Source organism: Rhinolophus sinicus, linkage group LG03, assembly GCF_036562045.2.
Source record: "Rhinolophus sinicus isolate RSC01 linkage group LG03, ASM3656204v1, whole genome shotgun sequence".
NCBI lineage: Eukaryota > Metazoa > Chordata > Mammalia > Chiroptera > Rhinolophidae > Rhinolophus > Rhinolophus sinicus.
Genome location: NC_133753.1, coordinates 29,234,184 through 29,250,718, shown reverse-complemented (window position 1 = coordinate 29,250,718; position 16,535 = coordinate 29,234,184). Strand labels below are relative to the sequence as shown.

The window sequence follows — 16,535 nt, the reverse complement described above, 5'->3', positions numbered from 1 at the left end:
CGGAACGCCCACCCCTTCAATCTGTCACTGAGGGAGCGCCGAGCGCGAAAGCCTGATGGAAAATGGGCAGGACTGCGCTGTTGGGGAGACTCCTGTGGGACCGACGTCGCGCCGCAGTGAGCGACAGTCCCGTAGTCCGGAAATACCAACCCCATAGATGGGGAGTGTGCCACAGAGGAGAGGACTGCGGGGATCCGTGGCACCGGCAGCGCGGCCGCCTCATTCTAGGGCCCTGGCTTCCGGCATCGGGCTTACGCTGCAGTGCATGCCGGGGACTGTAGTTCGGCGGGGGAAAGCGCTCCGACTCAGAGGTCAAGCCTTGCGGGGGGCGGTGGTTCCGCCAGCGCCGTAGCAACGAAGGGTGAAGCTGACACGCAGTGGTTTGGTATCAGTACGCGCCCGAACTTCATCTTCACTGTAATCGCACTGTTTGGCCACCCTAACTTCCTTAGTTCACGACCTGCAGCTTTCAGCCTCGAAAGGTAGAGGGGCCCGGTCCCTGCTTGTCCTCGAGCTTTAGGTAAAGAACTTTTTCTGGGGAGGTCAAGTGACCAGGGTCACATTCTTTCAGATCTCGTCCCCCTGCGGTGTGATCCCCAAAACACACTCAGCCACTAGCAGCCCGGCTTGCCTTAGTGCAACCTTTCGCTCAGCAGGTGTTTAATGTTAAGCGTAGTCACTGTGCAGGGGTCTGTCATATGTTGGTGAATAAAAGGTTCACTCTCTGCGCTTGGGTAATTTATAATGTGGTGAGCAAGGCGGCGCGGCTTCAAGTCTCCTTCCCACTAAGTGTGATGTATTAACAATGTCCTTTCCTGCGCTCCATGGTTTTCATGATTCAGTGAAAGGGAATTCCCATTTTTACTGATTTCATGATTTGCCTAAGGACCCCGTTCTGAAATGTTTGCTTGGCAGCCCAATACTTTAAACTGCCCACTCATATTAAAAGATATGTGACTGTTCAGGAGGAAACGATCTGGTGACTTATGTTTCCTGGACCCTTATTTTTACTGAGTTCACTGACCATTGATGCAACAAACTTTTGTTGAGCTCCTTATATCTATTAAGCATAGAGCGATAGCAAAGTCTGAGTGTTAGTGGCAGTGCGCTGTGAAGTCCCATAGCATGTTATAACAGGAGCAGGTACAAAAAAGAGAGATAAATACCCTGGGATGGAAAGAATGACCTTTGAGGGGCCTGCCAGGTGGCTCAGGGTATTGGAGCACCGAGCTCCTAACGCTAATGCGGCCAGGTTCAATTCCTATGTGAGCTGCGCCCTCTACAGCTGAGATTGTGAACAGCAGCTCTCCTTGGAGCTGGACTCCCGTCAGCAGCTGGAGGTTGCCACCAGCAACGGGGTTCCCATCCCCTCCCCTGTGTGGCCGCCTGCTGCTGTGAGTGGCTAACTGACCACCAGTGACCAACTGCTTCAGCCCGGAGGAGCGCAAGGCTATAAATACCAGCATGGGCCAGGGAGCTGTGTCCTACACAACTAGACTGAGAAACAACAGCTTGAACCAGAGTGGGAGGAGAGGGGGAAGAAGGGGGGCAAAAAGAATGATCTTTGAACAGCATCATAAAAGTAGAAAATAGGTAAATGAACAACAAAAAAACAAGACAAACAAATGAGAAACAAAAACTCATAGACACAGACAATAGTTTAGTGGTTACCAGAGGATAAGGGGGGTGGGCGGTGGGAGATGAGGGTAAGGGGAATCAAATATATGGTGATGGAAGGAGAACTGACTCTGGGTGGTGTACACACAGTGGGATTTATAGATGATGTAATACAGAATTGTACACCTGAAATCTATGTAATTTTACTAACAATTGTCACCCCAATAAATTTAAAAAAAAAAAGGTGAATGAATAATCAAATTATCACACAACTGAGTGAATGGCATTTCAGTCGAGTGTACTGTGGCTAGATTCTGGGACATATTATCATAGAATGAGAAATGATCTGGGACAAATTATCCTTAGAATGAGAAATGATTGCATAACCATAATAATGAAGTGTTTTCTTTTTTTGACTATAATTAAACTTTCATTTAATTGTTTCTGTTGACTCTAAACTTTCCTTTAATTCTTAGTTTTTATTCTGGAAAATAAAAAACATGATAAACAATCAAAATATTTTCTTTGTCATTGACAGGTCAATATAAATAAAGTAAAATATTAATTCAGTTATTCTACTATTATCAAAAGTTTTCCAATTTTTCCATAAAATGACTGTTTCTGACTATATAGTTTAATGATCAAAACAAGTTCAACAAAAGATTATTAACTTACAAACATGAGAAGACTGGGGTCCTATAACTCTTTTCCCCACTGAGTAAATATATAATTGTCAGTTCAAGAAAATCACAAACTATTAGAATAACACACTCTAAACAAGTGATGGAAACATTACCAATTCCTTAGACTTCCTTTGGCAGCATTACTTTTGTAAAAGCTCTCCAAATAAAATGTAGATTTTTTTTTTTAAGCAAATAGACATTTTAATCTTGTTAAGATAATGCAAGGAAATGCCTTGAAAGATTATTCAATTGACTGTAACTGCCAATATCAGTCCTTAAGATAATTTTGTTGAATAAAGAATTGAGGTGTTTTTGTCTGTTTTGTTTTTTTCCTGCCATATTAGTTAACTGGTGCTTGTTAAGATAGTGCCTTAGCAGTCTTTGTAACTCAGGTGCTCTGCTTACCCTTAATTCTTCCATAGCTGGATATTACCATCTTTAGTTGTTGTTTTTTTTGTTAGTTTGGTTTTTTTAATCCTTAAGTAGTCCCTTCATTGCATGCATTATGTTCCAGGCTTATTCTCTTTTCTGCTACCCATGTGCTTCTTAGTGGGTAGGTATCAACATATAGAGTCTGCTTCCGCTTGCAGCTCTACCCATTTGTATCAGAGACTGGATGACACTGGTTTGCTCCAACTCTGATCATTTACCTGCACCAGGGTTCAGTTTAAGACTGCTCCTTTGTGGCTATTTTGAATTTTGTGAAAATACTCCCAACTGCATAAATACACAAGAATACATATACTCGGTAACAACGACCAAATAGGCTTTCCCCTTTTTCTGGTTTAAGAGAATCTCAGGCAAAAAGGGAGGCCTCCATGGATCTGGGGTCAGTAACTGAAGTCAGGAAGCCTCCTTTCTCAAACTGCCCCTTTCACTATCCCCTTGCTGGTCAGAGAAACAGCAGGAAAATGACAGTTTAAACTTGATTTTTATTTCTGCCTTCCTCCGAATTTCTGCCATCCTACAAACTCCACAAACTGCTTAGAAAAGGAAGTTCTTTCATGGTCAAGGCATGGGAAAATGTCTTAGCAGTGGCTTTAGGTTGTCAGAGAGAAAGCTGTGCCAGTCCACATTCAGCTAAATTTCCTGAAAGATTTCAGATGTTGGTGCCATGATGGTTTTCTTAAGAGATGAGGGACAAGCCCTGCTCTTGAGCAAAGCCACTGTGACTCCTGGAGTTCAGCGGAGGCTGTGGCCTTCTTCAAGTGAAGGTTGGTTGGTCGGTTGGTTGGTTGGCACTTCATTGTGAACATAGAGGGTAGAAACTAGTCCAGACTGCCTCAAATCAACCCTGCTAAAGTTTTGGTTCTCCTAGGTAGTAGGTTTCAGAAGGAAAATACGAGTTTGCAGGTCATATGAAGGTCTACTTATCCTATGGTATCTCTAGTAACTCTGGTAATAGAACCAAAGTGATTCTGGACAAGTGCAAGGTGTCTCGATGAATCTGGCAGTGTACCCTGGATTTTACTGGACATTGAACTGGTAAGGCTGGAAGGTTTGTTCTCTTTGTGCTCAAGGTTTTGGCCATCCTGAAGGAGAATCATTTTGGCAGGGTGCACTGAGTGGTCCAACCGCCACCACCCATCAATCCATTGGGATGCCCAGCAGGTCACAGCTGACATCCCACAGCCGCCTTGCTATCGTCTCATTACGAGCCTGGGCAGAGACCCACGCCACATCGCAGTCACTGGAAGGGAAAGAGAGGGGTTTAAGGAACTGGGTTAAGAATGGAGTCCACTCTCCATCTGGGATAAGGAATGTGACACAAAAATGACCTAGGGATAACATGTCCTCTAGGCTCTTCACAAATCCAGTGTTAATCTCTTCATTCTCCAATCTTTACCCCAGAGAAAATGTAATTACATTTTAGATCTCACTAGACCACCTCTGATCAGAATGCTTTGTTTGATATAAATGCATATCATTTAGTCTTTATATCCCCCTTTGTATGTATACAGTATTTAACTATAGTATCAGTGCCTGTCTAACACCTGTATATGTCCATCTTGTTCAAATAAATCTCTGAGGTCCTTTCTTCAGGCTTTGTACCGTGTCATGGAACTGAGATCCTGCTATTTACATTGGTCACAAATGTTTGGAGTGGAAAAAAACAAACAAAAAAACCCAACACACTTATTTCTGGTCTTCCTGCAGTCCTTAAACTCGAAAACTCGATAACTGTCCTTAAACTCGAAAAACAAAATCAGCTTCATAAATAACGAAAGAAGGAAAAGATGAAAGCAGAAAAGAAATGGTAACAAGGTACCCAATGATTCATATGCCTTCTCTTCATTGCCGTCATTCTAATTGTTTCAAGTCCCTATTAAATACAGAAGGGGGATCTCAACTCTGCACCGCCCAGAAAATTTTCTCAAGGATAATTCTTTTACTCATTTTTATATTTTCTGTATCTAGTACACAGCAGGTATTCAATGAATGGTTTAAAAAAATTATTGAGTAAACAGATCAAAACATTTGAAATCATGTGAAAGGTACTTTTAAAAACTATACTATTTCAAGAAAACTGCTTCCTGGACATTTGAAGCAAATTCTGAAGGTGAAAAGGTGAGTTGACAAGTCTGAAATAACCACATGAGGCAAACACCTAACACTAGGTCCATTCAGACAGTGCCAGTCAAAGTGTGGGCTATGGCCTAGCAGCAGGAGTGCTATCTGGGAATTTGTTAGAAATGCCAATTCTCGGGGCCCCACCCCAGATCTACTGAATCAGAATCTCTGGGGTTGAGGCCCAGGAATCTGTTTACAACCAGTTCTCTAGATGGTTCTTAAATGTATGGAAAATTGAGACATACCACTTAAAGATACCTTTCCATTTAATAAACCAGCCTTATATGTATTGTACGTCTGTTTAAGGGAACTTACCAGCACAACTTGCCATTTCTGAGTGAAAAGCTCATCACTGAGAACCAAAGGCTCTGTATGCCTCTGGAAATGGCTTGGCCTCTGTAAGCCTCTGCAGCCTGCACTGCACGATGCCTTACACTCCTCTCAAGTTTATGGTGACGAGCAAATGATGCAATGAACAGGAAAATGCCTTGTCAGCTACGAAATACTGTAAAACCTATTCAAATACTACAGTAAGAGCGACTTCAGTGTGGTTAAGGCATCGGCTGACATCTCCAGTGGGATTTTGGTAAGTATTAATCAGTATAGGTAAAAGATCGTCTGACCAATTTCTAAACTTACTACAAATCCACAATAATCAAGACAGCGAGGTATTCGCATAAGGACATCAAGCTGGTAAGGCTGGGAGAAATGAACGGAACAGAATTAAAAGTGCAGAAGCAAATCCTTGCATTCACATCAATTGTTTTTTGATTGGGCTACTATTATGGACTGATTCGTGTTGCCCAGAATCCATATGTTGAAGCTCTAACCGCAATCTTTAGAGATAAGGCCTTTAAGGGGGTATTTAAGGTTAAATGAGGTCATAAAGGTGGGGTGCTAATCCAATAGGACTGGTGTCCTTATAAGAAGAGGAGGAGACACCAGGAGTGTGCTCACACAGAGCAAAGACCATGTGAAGACACTACAAGAAGGCTGCCGTCTGCAAGCCAGGAAGAGAACCACACACCAACCCTGCCGGCACATTCATCTTAGACTTCCAGCCTCTAGAGCTGAGAAAATAAACTTCCGTTGTGGCATCCCAAGGTGGGCTAATACAGCTCCCAAGCTAATGGGGAAGGAATAATCTTTTTATTTTATTTTATTTTTTTTAAGGAAGGTGTAGCTCACAGTGGCCCACGCAGGGATTGAGCCGGCAACCTTGGCATTATTAGCACCAGGTTCTAACCAACAGAGCTAACCGGCCACCCTCCAAGAATAATCTGTTTAACAAATGGTTCTGGGACCATTGGAAATCCACATGCAAAAGGATGAAGTTGGACCCCTACCTCTACCATATAGAAAAATTAACAAAAATGGTTCATAGACCTAAATGTAATGCTAAAACTGTAAAACTATTAGAAGAAAACAGTAATAAATCTGTGTGACCTTGGGTTAGGCAATGGTTTCTAAGATATGACACCAAAAGCACGTGACAAGAGAAAAAACAGATACATTAGACTTCATCAAAATCAGAAACTTTTGTGCTTCTAAGGACACCATGAAGAAAGTGAAGATAAACCAACATAATGGAAGAAAATATTTGCAAATCATATATCTGATAAGGGATTTGTATCTAGACTATATAAAGAACTGTTACAACTAACCAATAAAAAGACAATAATCCAGTTTAAAAATAGGCAAAGCATTTAAACAAACATTTCTCCAACAAAGATATATAAATGTACATTAAGCACATGAAAATTTGCTCAACATCATTAGCAGGAAAATAAATGAAAACCACAATGAGCTGCTACTTCATTCTTACTATGATGGCTAAAATCAAAAGGACAGACAATAACAAGAGTCTGCAAGCATGTGGAGAAACTGGAACCCTCATAAAATGCTTGTGGCAACGTAAAATGGTGCAACCACTTTTAAAAACAGTCTAGTATTCCTCAACAGCTAAACACAGAACTAACATAGGACTCATATTCTAGTGGAATTCCACTTCTAGGTATATACCCAAGAGAAATGTCCATGCAAAATTGTACTCGAATGTTCATAGCAGTATTATTCAAATTGCCAAAAAGTGGAAACAATCCAAATGCCCATCAACTGATGAATGGATAAATAAATGTGGTGTATCAATAAAATGAGATATTTGGCAATAAAAAGAAACGAAGTACCGATACATACTTTGGCATGGATATACCTTCAACACTTAATGCTAAGTAAAAAAAAACAGTCACAAAAGGCCACATATGCTATCAATCCATTTATATGAAATGTCCAGTATAGGCAAATCCATAGAGACAAAAAAGTAGATTAGTGATTTCAGGCAGAAAGAACAACCAGTGCAAAGGTCCTAAGGCTTCATTCAAGATACTTTTATGTTGGTCGTTTCTTGATAGCGGCCTACGTGGCTGCTGTTTGATCTTCAAAGTACTTAAAATTAAAAATCTACGGCAATGAAAAGGCTCTTCAAAAGTCAATTCAGTAATCATGGCTTCAAGGCTGGCTTTCTTTAAACCACTCAGTCAAAACTAAGATAAAGGATTATTTCTTTTCTTAAAATCTCCAGGGAAGAAGAATCCAGTCACTCTTGGAAAATCATTCCAGCGTACAAAACGAAATAATCTATGTTCTTGTACTTCAGACCACATTTCCAACTATCTGCTACACATTTCTAGTCACATGTCTTATGGAAAACACACTCAACCTGTACAGAGTCAGGTTTATTACATAGTGGGCAATTGTTACGCTTTGGTTGAACATTTATTCCACATTCTTTTGGCAATAGCAGCTTGATTTCTTTCTGTGGAATTACCTCTTCCCCTCGGATGTGTTTTGAAGAGCCCATTAATCAAGTACCTGCCTGTCGCCCCCTGGCCAAGGCAATGGGGGTGAAGGGATGGCAGGTGGGGGCCAGGGGGAAGGAGATCCAATGCTGCTTCCCGAGAGAGTGGAGCTCCAAAGAGTAGCTCAAGAGGCAGGCTTAGAGCAATCAGAGAGTCCAGCTGACTGGCCACTCTATTCTAAGCCTGGCTTTTCTGTCTACCCTTGGAACTTAGGAGTACCTCATATTTTAATAAATTCCCTTCTTGCTGACATTAACCAGAGTCCATTTCTGCTGCCTTGGGATCAAAGAAACCTAAGTTATACACATTATTTTCCCATGTCTGATGTCTCAGTTAATGTTACCGTCAATCTCCTAATAACTCAGGCTTGAACCGAGATCACCAAACCTCCCCTATCTCCTCACTCAATTGCTCATCAAGTGGTAAAAATTCTACCTCTTCGGGGCCTCTCTCACTTTACCATTCTTTTCATTCTAGTTGTCATTACCCTAAGTCAGGCACTCATTCTCTCACTTGGGGTACTTACTCATTCATGAAACAAAGTAACCAGGGATGTTTTCTAAAGCACAGACCAGATTATATCTCCCTCCACTGAAATAATTTCTGTGGCTCCTCTCTAAATCTGACATTATAGCCTTTCATGATGACTGTCTACCTTTCCTTCAAATCTTGATTTATTTATAGCCTTTGCTCTAAAACTTTGCGTTATTGCCACAAAATCTTGAAGGCAGATTTAAAAACATGTTAAGACTGTGATCTTATGTGATATCTGGGATTTTCTTCAAAATAGTATGGGGTGAGGAAAATATGGGAAGGATTAGTAAATGGGGATGGGGCAGGACTGGCCATGGGTTAATGGTTGTTGAGGCTGGATTATGGGTATATGGGAATCAACATACTGTTCTGTGTGCTGTGTATATTCAAAATTCTCTACAATAAAGTTTTAAATGTCTTCACTTATTCAAGAGGGAGTCCACTGATACTATTTTCATCCTGAAGCCAACGGAGAAATACAGATTCAAATTCTTTTTAATGTAAAAAAATAGAACTAGGAGTCCAAAAGGGAACAACAACAACAACAAAAACCTGGACTGACGTAACAAAAAGTAGGAAGAAAAGAAACAACCAGAAAGCATAAGCATCAGTATAATCAACAGTCTGGCATGAATAAAATCAAACCTAGCAGTTACCACATAAAAATGTGAATGAGTCCAATTTCCCTATTAAATGGTAAAAACCCTGGAGACAAAAGCTTTGTTAAAGAATGTACTTTTAAAATTGTATCTTCAAAAACAGATCTATTCATACCTGAAGTGATTCCCACTTCGAGTCTCCAGCCCTTCCGTTATGGCACAGTACAGGCTGGTCTGGGCTCCCTGCTGAGGGGTCTTGATGAAGAAGGAGAAAAGCCGCCATATGCATCTCATGAAAAAGGAGTGCCGAACCAATTCCGAGTGTACTGTGCCAGGGTGTACGGAATATGTCGTAACGCCAGAGCCTGATGAGGGTGCCATAGAGAGAGGGGAAGACAGAATTTGATGTTGCTGAATGGCCGAAGACAGCAGAGTACATGAACAAAAACTGCCCAGCTTCGAATCCCAGTTCTAACACTCATTGGCTGTGTGACCTTGGGCAAGATCCTGATGTTGACTCAGTTTCTTCATTTGCACAATGGGGATACTCCCAAGACTTGCACTTCACAGGATTGTTCTAAGGATTAAATGAGTTCATATGTAAAAGAGCTTAGAATAGTGTCTGGTGCGTGGCAAGTATTAAATAACACCTACACATATGCTATTTCAGGTCCCCAATTCTTCACTGGAAACCTTGGGGCCAGAAATGCTTCCAGATTTTTTTCTGATTTTATAAAGGTAATATGGTGCATATACATCTACTGTCCGTTACCTATTCTTCCTCCTAGTGGTGAGGTTTTGTTGCCCAATGAGTTTTGGTGTCAAGATTCTGAAAAGACTGAATTGTCAGGCTTTTGTGGATTTCACAAATTGCAGATAAAGAACTGAGGACTTGTATAATTTTCAACTCAATGTCTACTCTAGATGACCCATATTCTATATTCTATGTTCTAACCATGATGGCCTTCTCTCAGTTTCTCAAACTAAGCCCAGACCTTCGTGTAGCCCTTCCTTCTACCTGGAATGTTCCTCAGACATCTCACCCCACTCACATTGTAACCCATTTAACTTCTAATCATTCTCTAAGGGCTCAGCTTGCAACTCACTTCCCCAGAGAAGTCTTCCCTGATCCCTCAGACTGGATAAGGTCCCTTCCAAATCCATTTAAAGTCCTCGTGGTTCCCCTTTATAGCATTTACAACAATGATAATGAAACAACAACAAAAAGGAAACAATCTAGATGTTGTTAAGGAAATGGATAAATAAACTAACATCTATACTATGAAATACAATGCAACCAACAAAAGGAATGGGGTAAATCTCTACTACGTGGAAAGATCTCCAAGATACTGTGTTGGAATTTCAGTTCGTTGTGTATGATATATACATATGTAAATGCATAAGAAGATGATTGGGAAGGTGCACATCAAGTTGTTGACAGTAGATTCTTGAGAGGAGAAAAGTACGAGGGGGAGAGAGGGGAACAAGTGAAGGGCGTTTCTACCTTTAACTCTATATACTTCCATATTATTTGAAAATTTTACAATGAAAATGATTCATTACTAGACTGATTTTACATGCAACAGTTGTATAAATACTTGATAATTATCTCTCTCCCCCATTGGATGTAAACCAAATCAAGAAGGGGACCTTGTCTTATGCACCAGTCCATCCCCAAGCCCCTAATCCAGTGCATAGAGTAGCACGAGCACTGAATACATGTCTGTTGAATGGTTGAATGAATCACTCTTCTGTCATGCCCAGATTTCTTTCATCGCACCACGATGATTTACCACCAAATCCTCACATCTATCAGGCTTCCTCACTCGTATATCCTCTGCTTTATTCTGATCCTCATAGAGGGGCCCATCTTTACACCTCCAGACCGCCCTAGCTCCCTAACCAAAGCTTTGGATAGTTTTCATCATCCTGATCCTGATCCATCCTGAGCTGACAAATGATGTCATGCCCTGGGCATAGGAACCGAGCTGACCACCAGCTTCCTTCCTCCCCATCTCACAGCTGTCCACATGGCTTGATGATCCTGTTCCAACAGTGGGGCTCCTGTGTCTGATTCCCTGAGCCTGAATTCTACCTGCCTCAACCCCTAAGCAACTCCAATTGTCCACCCTGGATATCCTTTGTCTTGACTGGAAATCCAGAGTAGATGATGTTAAAGAACTCTATTTGAGATCCCTCTCCTCAAGCATGTATTTCGCTCTTATTTGACCCTTGGCTGTTAGGGAGGACCCTCCCTCATCCTGTAGTCCCAGCACTTGTTTTATCTTAACAGTTGGATCTAGTGCCAGCTCAGGTGCCTCCCTTCTAGTTAAGTATCACTGCGAGCAAAAAACCTTGACTTGCTCATGAGGCCTGAATTATGACGATTCCCGTGAAATAATCACATTTTACATATGAAGAAATAAGTCTTGAAAAGTTAAGTAACTTGCTGCAGGTCACACAGCTAGTAAGTGGTAAAGCCACGCCTTCAGAATCAAAATCAGAATTGCCCTTTCCCTACCAGCCATCTCCAATATTCAGTAGTGGGCTGTTTACCAAAACTATACCCAGTTATAGTCATGGAAGCAGGTCCTATCCAGGGAATAGACTCCAGAAAACAGTTTCGATTCCTGTTGCTTTTAGCTACTTCCCAACTCATGTTTCCACACTCATTTCTTTTAAGCCTACCTTTTAGCCTCCGGGCTAGTTCCTGGGTAAAGAGGATGTTGGCTAACTTGCTATGACAGTAGGCCAGACCTGCAGAGTAGAATTTCTCGCCCTGAAGGTTATGGAAATTAATCCTTCCCAGGTGATGTGCTAAGGAAGACACATTCACTACCCTTGACGGGGCTGATTCTTTCAGCTTCTCCAGCAGCAGATGGGTCAGGAGGAAGTGACCTATACGAAAAACCAGAATTAACAGAGTTCAGGGCCAATGCAGAGGTAAAGGGAGTGGTGGTGAGCAGGGCTCAGCTCTGGGAAGCCGGGAACTCAGGAATAAGGCTTTCTGCCTCATTAATTCATGATCAACTACAGAACAAGTTCAGTGAGGGTATAGGGAAATAGGAACAGTCAAAGACATGACACAGCTTTCTATGAGGTAGGTCTGGATTATCTAAATACGAACATGAAATCCCTTCTCATTCCAATTTGGATTAATATCAGTCTTTAAGAGCAGGCAGTCTCTGCCTGATGCTGGCCACAGGGATCACTATGAATAAAGCTATATAACCCCCTATACAATCAGGCTGTTCAAAAGTGCTCCAAAGTAAACGGAATCTGATCACAGATTACAATAGGAGGAGGGGGTGGCCAGTGAGCTCAGTTGGTTAGAGCACCGTGCTATTTATTTTTTTTTAGGGGCCTTGAGCCTTGTGCTCCCCCTGGCTGAGGCAGCCGGTCACCGGTTGTAGGTCGGCTACTCACGGCAGCTCTCGCCAGCTGCCAGCCACTCACGCAGGCTGCCAGCCGCTCATGGCGGCACACGGTAGCTTGTGGCAGCACTCAGCAGCCTGTGGTGGCACTCAGCAGCCCACCAAAGCACACAGCAGCTCACACCAACCTCCAACTGCTCACGGCAGCCCAGCTCCAGGGAGAGCTGTTATTCACAATCTTAGCTGTAGAGGACGCAGCTTACTGGCCCATGTGGGAATCGTACCAGTGACCTTGGCATTAGGGGCACAGTGCTCCAATCACCTGAGCCACTGGGTGGCCGAGCATGGTGCTCTTAACACCAAGGTTGCCGGTTCAATCCCCACATGGGCCACTGTGAGCAGCGCCCTCCACAACAACATTGAAACAACTACTTGACTTGGAGCTCATGGGTCCTGGAAAAACACACTTAAAAAAAAGTGGGCAGAACCTCAAGTGGGCCTCAGGTTTATCCCTGAGCTTTTTCGCAGGACCATGCTATTTATTATTTATTTACAGTCTGTTATGGCTGAGGTCCAATCATACCCCAGAGAAAGCTCAGTCTGACCCCTAATTTTTCCAAAAAGCTTAGATTCCCTCTAGCTTTGTGATGAAACCAGATTTCTTACCCAAGTGGTTGACTCCTATGTGCATCTCAAAGCCATCTGCTGTCTTAGAGTAGGGACACATCATCACTCCTGCGTTGTTGATCAAAATGTGGAGATGCTTTTCCTCTGCAGGGAGGAGGACATGGAGTGTGCAAGTGGCCAGTCATAGCTGTTACATCTTAGAAATCTGCCTCAAACCCAGGCTTTGTGCGTGGGGATGCAGGACTTCAATCTATCCTCCATTTTCCCTTCATACTTATTTTGTATTGTTTTCATTGTAAGACTTTTGTTGAATCCTGCATACTTTAACTATAGGGCAAAATTCCATCTTATACTACCAAATGGCCTTTCCAATCTTTCCAGTTCAGGAGATACTTACTTACTGCTTCTGGGAAGTGTTTCAGCCACCTCTCCCAACAGAGAGACTTCCCAAGCTGAAGGGGAATATTCCAAAGCAAGAAAAAAAAGAATGCTCCCCCACCACTGGGATTCAGGGCCCAAAAGAAATACTGGTTTTACCTCTTTGTTGCGTCTGCAGCTTTCTCTCATGGTTCATTTTCTCATGTGGTTAGTAATTTCTGACTATAAGCTTATTTCAGTGGATGCTGCTTTTCTTGGGAGATCTAGGTCCCTGGGTTATGAGGGGATGTGCCTACAAAGTGCTCTTGGATTTGCTTTTCATGTGATAGTACAAGGTTTTGCATTCACATTTTATGTCTGCCTTTTAAGGATGTCCCTTTGTTACTAATGAGTTCAGCTACAAATCAATAGTTTTTGGTTATATGTTATCTAGTGTTTCTATATATTCGAGAGGGAGAGGGATCTTTTCTTTTTAGCTAAGTCTGCCATGTTGATCACAAGACCCACAATACGGTCTCAGGTTCTACACTTACCTGCTAAGAAGCCCTTAGCAAAGGCTCGAATAGATTTAGTATCAGACAAGTCCAGTTTCCGCACCAGCACCTGTTGGTTCCCTGTCACATTCTGGATCTCTCTGGCCACCAACTCCCCCTTATGTACATCCCGGCAAGCTATATATACGCGGGCTCCTGTCAAACAATGTACAAGAGACAAATTGTCAGCTCTGTTTTTGAGTGGGCCTTAGAGACCTAATACTAACGTGGATTGCTATTTTCTACTGTTTTATTGATTTTACCCCTATTTCACAACACAGGGATCTGATGAACAAATCAGGAAAGAAATCAATAATATTCATTAAGTGCCCATTATATGTAGAGCATTGTGCTAGGTTTAGGTGAGCAAATTAGTGGGGCACTTGCAATGTTCCTGAATTCCAAAATGGGGAGGCAATAATAAGAATGATCATCAATGTGAGAGATAAAACGGCAGCAGCAGGAGGGAATTCCAAGCAGATACACTTGCCTCTTTGAGCCAGTTCTTTGGCTGTCTCTTTCCCGATGCCTGTGTTGGCACCAGTGACCACAGCTACCTTCCCAGGAAGCTGGATGGTGGATGTACACACCCCACTGGATAGCATTTTCCTGCAGACAGAGAAAGAGAGCTCATCAGTGCTTCATTCTGCCTGTCTCGGCCAGAGGTTCCTGCAACCTCCCTGTCTTCAGCTCCCAAGCATGAAGTTTGCTTTGGTTCCTTTTACTGCTGTTCTTTTATAGGTTTAAGGAAGGTTGGAGGAAAGGAAACAAGTGTTTTCTGTGCTCACTTAAGAACAAAAGTGAGTTTATTACAAGGGTGATAATAATTGCTTAGAGCTACTTACTGCAGTACAAAGACTGGATAAATATTTGATTAGCAGGCACGTGGCTTCAGTTTGAGCTCTTAGGAGGTTGGAAAATTAAGTTCACGAACTCATCCTAGAAAAAGTGCTCCATGCCTTGTTGCTGAATATCACTGCAGTCACCTTTAAAGTACTCCCCTTGGGAAGCTATGCACCGATGCCAGCGCCTAGTCCACCCTTCACAGCAATTTTGGAACTCTTTTTCTGGAATGGCCATCAGAGCTGTTGTTGTATTACCCTTGATGTCCTGAATGTCATCCAAATGCCTTCCTTTCAATATTTCCTTTATCTTTGGGTAAAGAAAGACGTCACTGGAGGCCAGATCAGGTGAGTAGGGAGGGTGTTCCAATACAGTTATTTGTTAACTGGCTAAAAACTCCCTCACAGATAGTGCCGTGTGAGCTGGTGCATTGTCGTGATGCAAGAGACATGAATTGTTGGTAAAAATTTCAGGTCGTCTAACTTTTTCATACAGCCTTTACAACACTTCCAAATAGTACACTTGGTTAACTGTTTGTCCAGTTGGTGCAAATTCATAATGACTAATCCCTCTGATATCAAAAAACGTTAGCAACATTGTTGCAACAAGTTCGCAAACTTAATTGTCAGATCTGGTATGTCATCTGTCTATAACTGGTACTTTACAACGTTGATAAACAGGTAATTCAACATAAAATGTTAACATTATGAAAGTTTGTAAAACTGGGGCAAAAAGCAAAAACCACACACACACACACACACACACACACACACACACACACACACACGCAATTAAGACCATACCGCCACTCCATCTCAAATAATACACCCTGCCCCTCAGGAGGAAGTATGTCTCTTCAGTCACTGGTCCACCGTCACTACTGGTGATTTCCTCAGAACCAATCAGCAGGCTGCCTGTTTCGCAGCTCGCTGCTGATTCTCCAGAGGCACGCAGCCAGTCATCGCCCCACATGTCACCTGGTTAAGAGCCCACTCACTTCATTCTCTCAGCCTCACCTTGAGACCCCAGGGCATGACTCCTATCCCGATAATTCTGCTAAGAAGGCAGGATAGGGCTCATGACCCTTTCGTTTCTCTCCTTCACAACATCACCCAAGAGAAAGCAAGAATCTAACAATAACAAGAAAGCAAGCATAGGGTTGCAGATGTCACGACTCTCATTAAGGGGCAGTTTCTTAAAAGCAAAAAGTTGAATCGTTCCATTGTACTTTAAAGACTGGAAGCAAGAGGCTAGATAGGGCAGGATGAAGACGTGAGAGCTAAGGAAGAAATAGTCTGGAGGTCCACACCGCATTTTAGGGTCTGAAACTCCCAAAGCTGTAAAATTAAGTGTTTGAGGTAGCCTTGCACTCGGGGTTCGCTGGAGCCGGAAACAAGGAATGCTTAGATGAAAAAAATGGGACAGGAGAAACAAGACAGGGTGCTCCGGTCTGCAACCCCTTCCTACAGGCCTGTGGTTTCCTGGTGCCACCCTGCCCGCATCCAGGTCAGCCTGGCCTCCTCCGACCTACCAAACCCGGCCTCGGCCTACTTGCAGTCCTATCCCCCCCACCCCCGCCTCCCCAGGGAATTTTCCTTTTCCTTCTTTTGAAGAACAGAGCTTCGGTAAGGATTAATGGCCACCCCCCGAAACTTCTCAAGAGAAGGCATTACATTTGCACAGACCTGATTTGCGGTGCAGCAAGGTACAGGAGAACGGGGACAAGGAGGAGCAGGATTCCAATCATCTGGCGGGGCGGCAGCTGCGGCGGCAGCAGCGGAGGGTTGGCAGCAGCGGAGGGTTGGCAGCAGCGGATGGAATAGCCCCAGAAGCGCTCACTAACTGTGGCTTCCCTTCCCAGACACGCCCTAGTAAAGTACTACAGCGCAGCCGGGAAGCAAAACCATCTGGGAAATGT

At 43.0% G+C, this 16,535-nt stretch overlaps 1 protein-coding gene across 1 annotated transcript; it reads right to left on the bottom strand.

Moving 5' to 3' along the window:
- Nucleotides 1–3,212: 3,212 nt before the first annotated feature.
- RDH11 (retinol dehydrogenase 11) lies at nt 3,213–16,481 on the bottom strand. The gene is made up of 7 exons (XM_019733663.2): nt 16,303–16,481; nt 14,265–14,383; nt 13,775–13,930; nt 12,903–13,007; nt 11,551–11,760; nt 9,038–9,227; nt 3,213–3,990 (listed from the first exon to the last, which is right to left on the bottom strand). The coding sequence occupies exons 1-7, from the start codon at nt 16,362–16,364 to the stop codon at nt 3,888–3,890; spliced, it is 945 nt and encodes a 314-aa protein (XP_019589222.2). The 5' UTR covers nt 16,365–16,481; the 3' UTR covers nt 3,213–3,887.
- Nucleotides 16,482–16,535: the final 54 nt, after the last annotated feature.